General features: G+C 29.2%; 1 protein-coding gene and 1 pseudogene across 1 annotated transcript in view; one reads left to right on the top strand and one right to left on the bottom strand.

Moving 5' to 3' along the window:
- Positions 1-5,319, bottom strand: part of LOC113376437 — a 23,393-nt pseudogene extending 18,074 nt beyond the window's left edge.
- Positions 5,320-9,466: 4,147 nt separating this feature from the next.
- Positions 9,467-15,407, top strand: part of LOC113376266 — a 9,756-nt gene continuing 3,815 nt past the window's right edge. Inside the window, exons 1-11 of the mRNA XM_026616174.1 lie at positions 9,467-9,613; positions 9,736-9,826; positions 10,357-10,578; positions 10,669-10,784; positions 11,207-11,446; positions 11,655-11,845; positions 11,991-12,186; positions 13,213-13,300; positions 13,348-13,984; positions 14,096-14,254; positions 14,332-14,626. Coding sequence (XP_026471959.1) covers positions 9,594-9,613; positions 9,736-9,826; positions 10,357-10,578; positions 10,669-10,784; positions 11,207-11,446; positions 11,655-11,845; positions 11,991-12,186; positions 13,213-13,300; positions 13,348-13,984; positions 14,096-14,254; positions 14,332-14,626 — 2,255 coding nt within the window. The 5' untranslated portion in view covers positions 9,467-9,593. The remainder of the gene's footprint in view (positions 9,614-9,735; positions 9,827-10,356; positions 10,579-10,668; positions 10,785-11,206; positions 11,447-11,654; positions 11,846-11,990; positions 12,187-13,212; positions 13,301-13,347; positions 13,985-14,095; positions 14,255-14,331; positions 14,627-15,407) is intronic.

The following is a 15,407-nucleotide window of genomic DNA, read 5'->3' as shown; positions in this document are numbered from 1 at the left end:
ATATCACGTGGGGCAGGTAGGGGTTATAGTAAGACATCACGTTTTAACTAATTTTTTAAAAAAAGTTCAAACATTTCAAAAAAATTTAAAATTGTACAGTTTTTTTACTTAACTAAAAAAATACACGTGATGTTTTGGTGGGGGGAGGGGGGGGGGGGGTAATTTTTGTATATCACCAAGGGGGAGAGGAGGTCCAAAAATCCTTAAAAACTCGCTTACGTGATTAATGGACGCCTCCCAAGAAAAAAAAACTTTTGGTATGGGTATTGATACAATTATGTTCATATCCTGATAATCGGAATTAAAGTGTCTGGTTACACGTCTTTCGCCTTTAGTGTCATTAAAAATTATATACTTTATATTTTTTTAAATAATAATGATAGGCCTTTAAACTCTGCTGTACCCTATTTATCTTTAGATATATTATCATTGTATTTTAAAAGTTTGAACAATGGTACTTCTACAGTCCACTTGTGAAGTAATGTGTATGTATATACAAATGTATTCATTTGTGGCAACGATGTGCCTTGAATACTTAAAAAGTTTTGATATTCTACATCTCTTTAAAAATGGCAGTGGATGGAATATTCGGGACTCGGTTGCCCGAGTATCTGAAAGAAATTAATAGATTGAGTACAAACTTTATAGAGTTCAATAGCAAGATGCTACGAATATACTTCGCTTGCAATTATTAGCTACGGGCGCAGAGAAAAGACATTCATAGACTTCGAGTTATAACTATAACTTATGTAAACTGAAGGAGAGAAATTATCTAGAATTCTAAACTCTATATACTAGAGTATGAGAAAACCTCTGTTATTCGAGTTGAAGTTTTTTTTTATAAAAAGGTGCAATAAGTTCAATAGTGTTGCAAAATATTCGGTAGTTCAGGCGTTTTCTTCGTTTCGTTATATCCGGCAGCATGTTATCGTCGGCAGTTAGTTAATCGATGCGTTCCTATTAGGGTTTGTCGGTTTTCAAAAACCGTTTTTTTTGTGAAAAAAGTCGGTTTTCACTTTATAAATGGAAAATGAAAAATATAGCCAAATATAAAAAATAGATGAAAGCGTTTTGATTCTTGAAATCATATTCGTTCAATAACATTTGATATCTTATCAGTCTGCAATGGTTCCCAGAAAGGTTTTGTATATAATAATTTAGATTTTTATACCAGTGTATATATATTAATTTAAATCAGTGTGGCTTCTTCTTGAAGAAGTAACTTCCTCTACTCAAACTTAAAAAAAAAGAGTTTTAAACTCTAGAAGCCACAAATTAAAGAACAAAAAACTTAAAATTATTATATCAGGCTTTAAAAACAATTAAGCATAATTTGGTCGCAAGTATGAGAGTATTTTCAATTTCAGAAAATTTTGTGAGTAAACAAAAGACACGTTTAAGTAGCAATTCGATAGACGTTCTCAATTTTTTTAAATCATATTTTATTAAACAAAAAACAATTAGAATGTTTAAAATTAATTAATTAAAATTGCTCGGAACAGAAATAAAAGTTTAGCTTAATTGTTTTTAAAACTAAAATTGATATTAACAAGTATGTATCAACATGTATCCAATATTTTTTTATTTTTTTTTTTATTTAATGAACTATTTTTATTTAAAAATGTATTATTTTTATTTATTCGAAAACTTTTCTTTCACTATCATAAAATATTTTTATTCTTATATGTGAAAATGATGCATGAATAACGAATAATTATTTTCAAAGTTATTTAATCAAGATAAACTATTATTCTTTAGTTCTACTAATTAAAATTAAAATAATTTTGTTTACTATTTGTAAAATTAAACAATAAATATATCCGGTCAAATACTGCTCTAAATTACACTAAATGTGCGGATAAATTACAGAATATTCGAGCAAAAATTTATTTTCTATATAAAATTCGAAAACCGGTTAAAACCGGTTTTTTAGTAAAATTAAAATTCGAAAACCGGTTTTCTGAAATGTCGGTTTTTATATAAACCCTAGTTCCTATCAAACGCGGTTCTTTAGAAAGCAGTATGGTAGAGACTCTATCAAAACTGATAAGCAAAATGTAAGAGAATCTTTATTGAAAGTGCAAATATATGTTTATAAAATTGTAGGAAGTAACATGTACAATAACTTATGAATACAAGATAAACAGATTTTTATATTCCGTTAAAAATATGGTTGTATAAATCATTTGAGTTTCTAAAAATAAATAACGATGCATCTTTTCGTTACATACTTGAGTACAGTATTAAACTCAAGATCAAATCCCTTATTAATAATATTACTTTGAAATCCTATAAATTACTTTTAGAAATAATCTTTAACAATGACGCGTTAAATTACTTCTTTATCCTAATAGTTTATTCCTGCCAAATATTTTTGGCAAAAGATTAGGGTTTAAAAATTGATCTTTGATTTAATCATTTAAATCAGAAATCAATGTTTGAATAGCATCAACATCCACAACTTTATTATTTCTTAAATGCGCTCTATATCATCACCATGTGTTTAGATAATGTAATGTAAACAAAATTTTCACTTATTATTAAAGTCTCTATAAAATATCTCATAATTTGATGTGTATTTGTCTAATGATCTTTTTTGACCGCCAAAGGACTATTTTTTAATTTCCCGTAGGGTAAGTTATATTAATCAGAAAAAATCAAAAATAAAAATCTTTGCATATCTTTACGTTTTAAGGTCTTCTGAACATTTTGGCATACCTTAGAAAAAGTGGATGCGTGTGTGTGTGCGGATACAAATTTTCGTCGACAATTTCAGGAACACGGGTCAAACGATTTGTTAAAAAACATTCTATTAGTATTGATAAGGAGACGTGCTAATTAGTTTTTAGCAAAGGCAAGTCAGGTCTTTTCGAAAATACGGAGCAAAAAATGCCAAAAATGGTAATTGATTTTTTGGCAAAACAGAGCGTCCGATTTATATTATACAAAAAACATTTTATTTGTATGGACGAAATAAAGAACTGATGAAATTTTTGGAAAGGCAGGTCTGGCGGTTTCGGAGATCCAATAAAAAAAGTTAAAAAATGGCATTCAAATTATCACATATTTTATAGATACTTTAATAATAAGAATAAATTTTGTTTACTTTTCTATGGGTTCCGTACCAATGTTTATTAGTTATACTGCAACGCGGAGCCTACGCGCTTCGATATTTCGTTTCTATAGTATCGCGATTGCTTTGAAAAAAAGTTCGAAATTTCCAAAATATTTCAAAGTATAAAAAAATCAAATTGTTCAAAAATGTCAATTTTTTTTCAAAAATTTTAAAAATCTCAAAAAATTTTTTTTTTCAGAGTTCTAAAAGAAAATTTAATCTTATTTAAAAAAATGTAATTTTTAATACGGGAAGTTCCAGCAATTTGCCTTAAGGCACAATGCCATGCACCACTAGTTTACTATTTTCATTGGATCTCCGAAACCGCTGCACATGTCTTCCCAAAAATTTGTTCATTAGGTCAATATAAATAAAATATTTTTTGATCTATTGAAATCGGGCGCTCAGTTGAAAAACTGAAAACCATTTTTGGCACTTTTTGCCCCGTATCTCCGAAACGTCTGGATCTGCCTTTGCCAAAAACTAATCAGCACGTCTCCTTATCAATAAAAATTGAATGTTCTTCAAATAATTCAAATCGGTTGATCCGTGTTCTTGAAATCGTCGAAAACATTGTATCCGCACATACATACATAACACACACATACTCGTACATCCATTTTTTCTAATGTATGCCAAAATGTTCAGAAACCTCTGAAACGTAAAGATATATAAAAATTTTCATTTTCGATTTTTCGATTACTATAACTTACCCTACAGGAAGTTGATACAAACGGTAACTAGTGGGGTGGGTGGCATCGTGCCTTAAGACAAATTGCTGGAACTTCCCGTACCGTAACGAAATGTTCGAGGAATAGTGTATGTTTTCAAATTATAAATATTGTAACGTTGTCTAATATTCATAGGAATTATATAAACTGAACTGCAAAGTTAAAATTATTTGATTAAAGTATATTAGAATTTTAGTCAGAATTAAAAATAAAATCTGAATTATTTTCGATATACAAAAAAAAAAAAAAAAAAAAAATGATACAATTTTTTTTTCCAAAATCAATTATTTTGTTAAAACAAGCTGAAAGTTCTTTGAATCATTCAAATCGGACGCTTCGTTCTCTTAAAAACTGCCATTTTTTGCACATTTAGCTATGTATCTCCGAAACCGCTGGACTGCCTTTGCCAAAAACTAATGATCACTTCTCTCAACGATTACTAATTGAATGTTTTTTAAATCATTCAAATCGGATACTCCGTTCTCTCAAAAAGTCGATTTCTATTTTCTGCACTCTTTGCTTTGTATTTCCGAAACGGCTGTACCTGCCTTCGCCAAAAACTAATCAGCTCTTTTCCCTATCAAAAGGAATCGAATGTTTTTTGAACCATTCAAATCGGTTGATCCGTGCGCCCTAAAACGTGACTGGAAATTTGTATCCACACATACATACACACACACAGACATCCATTTTTTCTGAGGTATGCCAAAACGTTCAGAAACCTTCAAAACGTCGAGAAATGTAAAAAATTTCAATTTCGATTTTCGGCCCATTACAATAACTTACGCTACGGGAAGTTAAAAACTGGTTCAATAGATTGACGATTTGTTTTATTTTATTTTCTAGTAACATCTGTTTAAATATTTTGCTCACACATTCTCCTTGAAATGTGCTACTTTATTCATCAGTGTGCATACAATTTTATAATATATGTACGCTAATTAAGGTAGGTCAGTAAGTAGTCGGTTTGAATATCGGCAAGAGTGCGAGTAAACAAATGTCTAGTAAACATCAAATATCAAATTAATTATCGAAATCTTAATCTATATCACTTACAGGCTCAAATATGCTCCTCGTAAAGAAGGCATAGCTCTTCTCCTTTGGATAGGAGGGGACAGTGATAGCGAAAGGGACTGGTTAAGGGCGATTTGTTGACTCCTAGAATATATCCTAGGTGTCTTCTCCTTTGACTGTTCAAAGCAGTTATCGTTTGCGGCAATTTGCGATGATTTATTTGTAAATTCCACTGGTAACACGGGCGCCAGTTTGCAGTGTCTCCGCACAGGTAGAGAATCGATCCGTAAAAATCTACCAAGCACATAATTTGATGTTATGATGAAAGTATGTCTGAGGAAATTACTGGACATCTAAATTTTAGACTCATATCAAGGAATACAAAAACTTTTGGCGATGTATAAACAAGATGATTCATGTTACATGAATAATTTAAATAATTGATTTATAGAGACATTGTTTGGGATCACTTTTCACTTGGACAATTTTGACATATAATTGCAATTCACTTGTTATTTTGATTAAACTTGTATATGAGTGAATTTTGTTACATGAACAAATGGCGCCCGTACGAATGACAGTAAGATAACATTTAAGATCGCGCATGGCATAAAGTATCTCTACATCTGTCAGTGATGAACATAAAACGGCTCCGGACCGTATTTACGTTCATTTGCTTTATTCTTTGTAAAGAATAGAGCAGATGAACTCATTGAATATTTATTTAATTACCTTAAATATTCTGTATTCAATGCTTGAATTAGTACTATTTTCTAAATCCATCACATGAATATACATAAATAACTCACTGCTTATTATTTATTTTTACATCTAAAACAATAAACTAATGATAAAAAAACACCAACAAAAGCACACAAAAACTAATGATATACACCTAAGTCTGTTTTTACACGGTAGATTGGTTCCAGAAAAAGCCGTGTAAAAAAAAAGGGGAAAAAAAGACATTGATCTTATACAAAAATGGGTGATTTGTTCCTAATCTCTAAAACCTATTAAAATTAGAATAATTTTCAAGAACAAGAATTCATGTTTATTTTTATAATAATTCCCCTAAATTAGTGCTATTCACATTTGCTTTGACCAGTAAAAATTGTTTGTACGCGCTAAATTCACTTAAATCTTTAATTCAAACCGTGTTATATCAAAACCGTGTACAAAAAGACCGTGTAAAAACAGACTAAATTGTACTGAAATTACTACTATTTCTTAACTTTCTACTAATTACTACCTATTATTGACTTACTACAATTACTATTTATTACTAAAAATATAACCCAATATAATGTGCAAAATATAAATGACTCACTTCTTATCAAAGTTTCATCGAAATTTTGCATCTAAAACAGCATACTAATGGTAGGAAAGCACCATTAAAAGAATACAACATATTCTAATAATGCTAATTCTAAAATCTGTATTAAATGCTTTAATTAGTACCATTGTTATTAACTGATAAATATTATTCAGCTCAAAATATAACATAATATGTAAAAACGCAAGATATAAATAACTCAATTCTTAATAAAATTTCAGCGAAAATTTGTGCATCTAATGTCTTGTTTCCATTGCACGAATCCGCCCGGCGAATCTGTTTGCAAAGTGCGCAGACAAAATTATTCTAAACAAAAGCAAACCACGCGCACGTTGCGAGCAAGATTCGCCGTGCGCGTTCGTCCAATGAGAACTCACCATAAAACAAAAGACTAATGATAAAAAACACAATTGAAATACAGAATCTAATGAATAAATTGTATTGAATGCTTTAATTGGTACTGTTGTTCAAATCCATTAGCCGCTGAATAGAATTTAGCACTCAAAACATTTAATATGCAAGATATAATAACTTACTTCTTATTGAAATTTTAGCGAAAATTTGTACATCTAAAACAACTGGCTAATGATAAAAAAGCACCATTGAAAGAACACAGAATTTAATGATACATTGCACAAATTATATTGAATGCTTTAATTAGTACTATTGTTCAAAGCGTACCTGATAAATATCTTTCAGCTCAAAATATAAGCTAATATATAAAATACACAAGATATAAATAACTCATTTCTTATTAAAATTTGCGAAAATTTTACTAATGACTCGTCTTGTATGCACAGACAAAAATATTGTAAACAAAAGCAAACCACGCGCACGTTGCGAGCAGGATTCGCCGTGCGCATTCGTCCAATGAGAACGCACCATAAAACAAATGACTAATGATAAAAATCAATTGAAAGAACACTTTGAACAAATTGTATTAAATGCTTTAATTAGTACTGTTTGAGTACAATTTAGTACTCAAAACATATAATATGCAAAATATAATAACTTACTTCTTGTTGAAATTTAAACGAAAATTTGTACGTCTGAAATAAATGACTAATCATAATAAAAGCACAATTGAAAGAACATAGAATCTAGTGATACTTTGCACAAATTATATTAAACGCTTTAATTAGTACTATTGTTCAAGACGTACTTGATAAATATCATTCAGCTCAATATATAAGCTAATATATATAATAAACAAGATATAAATAACTCACTTCTTATTAAAATTCCTGCAAAACTTTGTACGTCTAATGGCTCGTCTTAATTCCACGCATCCACGAATCCGTACAGCGAATCTGTTCGCAAAGTGCGCAGACAAAATTATTGTAAACAAAAGCAAACCACGCGCAACGTTGCAAACAAGATTCGCCGTGCGCGTTCGTCCAATGAGAACTCACCATAAAACAAAAGACTAATGATAAAAAACACAATTGAAATACAGAATCTAATGAATAAATTGTATTGAATGCTTTAATTGGTACTGTTGTTCAAATCCATTAGCTGCTGAATAGAATTTAGTACTCAAAACATTTAATATACAAGATATAATAACTTACTTCTTATTAAAATTTTAGCAAAAATTTGTACATCTAAAACAACTGGCTAATAATGAAAAAGCACCATTGAAAGAACACAAAATTTAATGATACTTTGCACAAATTATATTGAATGCTTTAATTAGTACTATTGTTCAAAGCGTATCTGATAAATATCTTTCAGCTCAAAATATAATCTAATATATAAAATACATAAGATATAAATAACTCACTTCTTATTAAAATTTGCGAAAATTTTACTAATGACTCGTCTTCTATGCACAGACAAAATTATTGTAAACAAAAGCAAACCACGCGCACGTTGCGAGCAAGATTCGCCGTGCGCGTTCGTCCAATGAGAACGCACCATAAAAAAATGACTAATGATAAAAAAACAATTGAAAAAAACAATTTGAACAAATTGTATTAAATGCTTTAATTAGTACTGTTGTTCATAACCATTAGCCGCTGATACAATTTAGTACTCAAAACATTTAATATGCAATATATAATAACTTATTTCTTATTAAAATTTCAGCGAAAATTTGTACGTCTAAAAGAACTGACTAATGATAAGAAAAGCACCATTGAAAAACACAATCTAATCATAGTTTGAACAAATTGTATTAAATGCTTTAATTAGTACTATGGTTCAAAACGTACCTGATAAATATCATTCAGCTCAAAATATAAGCTAATATATGTAGTACACAAGATATAAATAACTCACTTCTTATTAAAATTTGCGAAATTGTTTACATCCAATGACTCGTCTTCTATGACAAAATTATTGCAAACAAAAGCAAATCGCGCGCACGTTGCGAACAGGATTCACCAATGTTCGTCCAATGAGACCGCACCATAAAACAAATGACTAATAATGAAAAACACAATTGAAAGAACAGAGAATCTAATGAACAAATTGTATTAAATGCTTTAATTAGTACTGTTGTTCAAAACCATTAACTGCTTAATACAATTTAGTTCTCAAAATATATAATATGCAAGATATAATAACTTACTTCTTCTCGAAAATGTATATTTCTAAAACAACCGACTAATGATAAGAAAAGCACCATTGAGAGAACACAGAATCTAATGATACTTTAAACAAATTGTATTTTTAAATGCTTTAATTAGTACTGTTGTTCAAAATCATTAGCTGCCGAATACAATTTAGTACTCAAAATATATAATATGCAAGATATAACTTACTTTTGAATAAAATTTCAGCAAAATTTTGTACTACTAATACAACATACAAATGATCAAAAAAACATCAATGAAAACTGCTATGATAATTCTAAAGTTCATTTGTTTATACTTGATCATGCAACACTTCACAACGACTTCTATTACATATAAGTATTTGGAACTATCTATGTATTTATGCAACTATCTATGTATGTTTATTTATCTATGTATCTTTTACCACACCACGTTGGGTACGTGGGTAAAATATGCATAAATATGCTAAAATGACAGTTCTCAAAATCAGATTTTATGGCTTAGATGATTTATAAACTGGCGGAACTTCTTGTTCAATATTTATAATAAATGTAGAGACTTGAAAGATAATAAAATGAATAAATTTTGCATAGTTTTTATACTACAAACTGTTTTCATTATGATTGACACTATTCATTTCATAACCGGTATAAGGACATTTTTCGCCTTTGCCTTCAATGCTTTTATATGTTTTGCTCTACTTCCATATCCAACATGGCGCTTGTGAAAAATGTTTTATTTACTGGAGAGGCTCTATTTTCCATGTCTTAATCATTATAGTTCGTTATGTAGTATAACAATAATTCAATAATTTATTATAAGCAACTATTTTTAAGTAATTTATGAAAATGTCATCTGAAAGGTATTTAAACTTTATTTTATATATCCTTATTACAATCGATACCCGATAAAAATTGTCACCCCGTTTGGGCGTGACAATTTCATTTAAATTCATTATAATATGCTTTGGATTTATTTTTTTAGAATGGAGTGGGTTGAAATAATTGAACCAAGAACTAAGGAACATATGTACGCAAATCTGACAACGGGAGAATGTGTTTGGGATCCTCCAGAAGTAAGACAAAGTGCTACAAAATTATGATTTGCCCATGTACTTTCGAATTTTGTGAATATGTTTTCGATAGTGTGTCAAAGACTTTGGGTCTCCTTTTGTGCATTGTGATTTTATTTAAAAATTTGTGCTTTTATGAATATCATTTTGGAGAGAAAGTACTTATTCAAGTTTATACTAAATGTAATCAGGCAGAGTGAAAGTTATGCTACTAACAGTTGCAAATATTTAATATTGATACATTTTTATTATTCTGAAGACAGAATTTTAAAAATAGAGCTTTTCTCTATAATTTTATGTCAATGTGATTTTACATAGCAATTGTTTGATAGTTCAATAGAGAAGTGTCTGTCTGACTATCATTATACAAGATTTAGCTGTAATACTTGGTTATTTTTAGCTAATGAAACAAACTACAGATTTTCAAATAAAATATAGTATTTTAATCTCCCAAGAATGTTTATTTGTAAAAATTCAACTTCATTACAAACGATAAAATGAAATATAGAGTAAAAGCTTATTATATTTTTTAGGGTGTGAATGTGAAACGAACAGATAGTTCGCAGTGGTGGGAATTGTTTGATGTACATACTAGTCGATTTTATTATTACAATGCCGCTTCACAAAGCACCGTGTGGCATAGGCCTATGAATTGCGACATCATACCTCTTGCCAAGCTACAAACATTGAAACAAAATACTGATCCTTGTGAAAAACATGACAGCACAACACATAATTCAAAAGCCTTTTTACAGGTAGTATATCTAAAAATAATTAAAATTTTTATCATTATATATATATATATATATATATATATATATTTATATATGAACATATATTCATAGATTTCTCAACGGGATCAAAAATGTAGCACCAGTGCTATGAAGACTGATGCTACAACAACTCGTTCAAGCGTTGATTCGAATTGTGAAATGCTTACAAGTCCATCAGGCTACAACAGGTAATAATGTAAAATTTAATTAACTTATAAAAATACATCTTTTTGGAAAGAAATTATGAATTGCCTAAAAGATGAACAATGTTTATTACATGTGTTACACAAAAATTCATATGGTGTGGAATTCATGTAGTTATTATGATGTATTTTATCCATACTGAGGACAGTAGGTATAGAAGTTTTTTAAGAAAGGATCACAGAACATCAGGATTAGATTTGGTTATTAATGTTCTAGCTTCATGTTAAACCAATATCACTTTTATGATGAATTTAGAATTTAGAATTCTATATTTCAGTGACATTAGTATTAATTAATTCATATATTAGTCACATTAGTATAATAAATTATAAAAACTTAATATTGGAAAGGTTTTCTCAAAACAATTCATGTATAAATAATCTTTAATAAAACTTAAATTATTTAGAGATCGTGTCACACCTGATGGTACTCGTGCAAGTGGATCTGAAAAAAGTTCACATAGGTATTGCAAACATGGTCATTCACATGTTGGACATTCAGGTCACAAACATACAGATAGCGGCAGATCTAGTGATTCCAGTTTATCTAGTGCACATGGCTATAGGCGATTACAAGAGTCTAGCCACTTACGTGTTTCATCAGGGGCATCATCATCACAAAGACATCGTGGACAATCAGATACTGGGTAATATTTCTTTGTCATAAGAATTTATTTTGAAAAGTATTGAAATTCCAGTTAACAGTTATACATAAATATGTAATTATTTGATTTATTATACAATTAGAAAATTATTCATAAAAAAAATTAAGAAAACAAACTCAGTATCTAAGTTTTTTTTTTTATTATAAAATATATTCATTATTATGAAATATTTCATCAAAATTCTTTTTAGCTATAGAATGCTACAAGAAAGTTCAAGTTCAAATAATTTACCCGCATTTAAATATGAGCCTCTTATCCACAGTGGACCACCACATTCTGCAAGTACTCCACAACTCAAAAAGAAACATGCCAGTGGTAGCTATGTGCAAGGAATAAACCATAAGGAATCTTATAAAGACCAGTATAAAAATGCAAATATAGGTAATCCTATAATTTTAAATATAGTCAGCTAAAAAATAACTCAAATGTATTGTTTAAACAATCTCTAGATGTTTAATATTCTAGAGATACTACTATTATCCTTATTGAATATGAAAATCAATTGCATCTTATTAACAATTTACAGGTCCAAATCAAATGCCTTTGGCGCGATCTGGTAGTTTCATGTCTTCGAGAGTTGATAACAGTGATGATTCAATGCATGAGAAATATTTTAAATCTGTTGAAAATACTCCTGTAAGCCGTAGAAGAAGCACAAAAACTTCCAACCAGAGTTCTAGTGATTCTAGTCCACATAGTCCTGATCACAATAAAATTAATAGGTAATCTTCTTTTTCACACTATTTATGTATATATTATTGATACAGTACAACTCCAATTATCCGAACTCCGATTATCCGAATCACTTTCAGAAAAAAAATTGTCCAAAAAAGGTCTAAGTTACAGTTAAAACAGCTTACATTGACGGAGATGTTTAATAAACAATGATTTTTATTTCTAAACTTGTACATAAGTACATTTTATTTATATTTAAAACATGTAAAAATATCATGTTTCTTTTATTTAATTCAATAAAAAATAGTGCAATATCAAAACGTAACTTTTTTTCTCTCCAATGGCAATTTTTAAAAAAAACTCCGATTATCCGATATTTGATTATCCGAATGGGTCCCGGTCCCCATTAATTCGGATAATTGGAGTTCTACTGTACCAGATAACTATGTCACAACACTACCAGGGCCAGATTAAAAGTCTTTTCTTTTTTAATCCTACAGTTTAACTTGTTTATTTTCAGGACAGGTGTAGAATTACTATATAATATATAGATAGATAGATAGATAGATTCTTTATTCAAATTCAATATTTACAATTTAAGTCAATACAATTATTTATATATATATATATATATAAAACATTTATATATATATATATATATATATATATATATATATATTAAATGTTGAATATGAACAATACAACACTCAGATTTTTAAACACACCCTTTATTTAATAATTACAGACGATTTGAGACGGTGGTATGCCTCATCTTCAAAACAGAAAAAATTATATACTAATATATTATTTATTATTTGAAATTATTAAAATATTAAAAATGTATTAGTATATAAGTTTTACTGTTTTGAAATTACCCTGAAGATGAGGCATACCATGGTCTTGAAACGTCTGTAATATTTATTAAATAATGTGTGTGTTAAAATCTGAGTGTTGTATTGTTCATATTTAACATTTAATATTCGTTCCACTCATATCACAAAATTCTATTATATATATATACTAAAATTGTTTATTTTTGAATGAAAAAAACAGATATTGTTTGAATTTTTCAGGCATGTACCCCACATAGAAAATCAATTTGCAGCTAAAGGAGGAGAACATAAATGTAACCAGATAACAAAACCAAACCGTCCTAGTCTAGTCAGTTCTATATCCTTGCCACTGAATCTCTGTGCCAACCTGTCAAGTCGAATATTAATAGTATAGACCGACTCAATTATGGGATAGATAAATACAACATTAAATGTTCCAGTAATAAACATAATTCAGATGTTACCAGTAGGTACTTCCATGACAAAAACATTGATATTGAAAATGTTGAAAAACAATCGAAATATTTAGATAAATTTAACTTTGATGATAAAACTGGTGCTAAAACTTCATATTCTTTAGATAGAGATGCATCAAGTTCTGATGCTGATTATTTTAAATATTCTTCCAATTCACGTAACAAAACAAAGTCTGATGTAGAAACATTTAGTAAGATAAAGCATAACTCAGCTCCTGAAGGTTATAGACAGCAGAGTCAAAAAACTGCATCAGATAATTATTTGTCAAAAATTAGTTCAGGACCATATCTCAGTAAACCAAATTTAGAAAAGCACAACTTAGAATACTCAAAAAGTGATAAGAAAAATAAGGAAAAAAATACAATACAATCTAAACTTGAATTAGATGTTAAGGTAGATGGAAGTAAACAGAAATATACCATTGAGCATGATAATGGTAATAATACATCACCATTGTACTCCAATTGGGACTTAGAAATGCAAGAACACTTATTGCCTTTGCAACATTATATATTAGAGCAAGCTAAATTATCAGGTAAATAGGATCAATTATTTTTAACATACATTCAGTACTTAATAAAAGCTAACAGTTAATTTTTATTAACATTATCAAATGGTATTTATAATAACAACAAATATATCACAGGTTATTCATACAGTGCGGGTGATCCTTTAGATAGTGACTCCTTACATTCAGACAGTCAATCAGAAGAATCACTTAGTGGTCATGAACCCGATAATGAAGATTCAGATCATTCTGGCAGCAATGATGATTATTTAACACATCACTACAGTTCTGCACAAGGTAATGAATATTATTAATTTAATATGATAAAGTTATTAACTTGATTCATTTATATTTTTAGATTATGGTGCCCATAGTGTTGCATACTACAATACTACTCTGCAAATATCAGATTCCAAACATGACGATAATTCAAGCAAAAAAACCTATTTCCGAAAATAAATTGGAACCCGAGCTTACAAGGCTCTCAATAGATACAGATTCTTTGGATGCAGTAACTTTATCTCAAGAACAAGCACTATATAGTCCTGTTCAAGCGCTTTCGAAACCAACAGCTATTAATATTAGTTCATTACCAGTAAAAGAGTGCGATATAGAACAATTTGCTCATGACAATCTGAATTTACATGCAAAAGGCATATCAGGAAAAAGGTAAGCAGTTTTTTAGTAGGTGGCCTTATTTAAAAATTGGCTAGTTTTAGTAACATTGCTGCAACTGTATAATGTGAGAAAAGCTACAATCACAATCCTGTTAGATGTTGAGCATCCGTGGCACAGTCTTGTCGTAGTAGTCAATTCAAACATGTATCTCACCTTCGAAAGTTTATTTTGAGGGTCGTTTTGTCATGTTTTTGGGGACTTATATATTGTTATTTGTAATTATTTCTATTGAAGTCAACAATTTTATTGCATTTTGTTCACATTTGGGGAAAATGACAAAATACTATTTTGCAAGAACTACAGGCTACTTCTTTTCGGGGCTAAAAGGAAAGACAATTGAAACTAGTAAAGAGTGATTGAACTAACTTTTACTATAACTACTTTTAAGGACAGACCAAAAGATCCACCTATAATAAGAAGAGACTTGCATTTTTTTCAAAGACCTAGTTTCACATTCAGAGCTTTTTAATAGTTAGTTATGATGTGTATTTGTTCCCTTTGTAATCATGCTTCATGTGCTGATGTCTCAAAGAGAAACAAAAGCAATGAATGGTCTTCTTTAAATTTGCATCTCACTGTTTTTACCTTATTTGTCATTTTGTCATAATATATATATATATGTACAAAATGGTATTTGTAATTGGTTGCATTTTTCCTTATTATAGTTCATGCTTAATTAAAAGTCTATGTTACTGGTACTCAATAAAATTAAGATGAGTAAAAACGATTACAGTATCATTAAATAAATAAATAACATTAAAAAGCAAAATGC

Source organism: Ctenocephalides felis, unplaced genomic scaffold, assembly GCF_003426905.1.
Source record: "Ctenocephalides felis isolate EL2017-DRISC unplaced genomic scaffold, ASM342690v1 CF-g0.4_SCAFFOLD_01886, whole genome shotgun sequence".
NCBI classification, from domain to species: Eukaryota; Metazoa; Arthropoda; class Insecta; order Siphonaptera; family Pulicidae; genus Ctenocephalides; species Ctenocephalides felis.
Note: the sequence above shows the minus strand (reverse complement) of the source record. Positions and strands in the feature narration are given on the sequence as shown.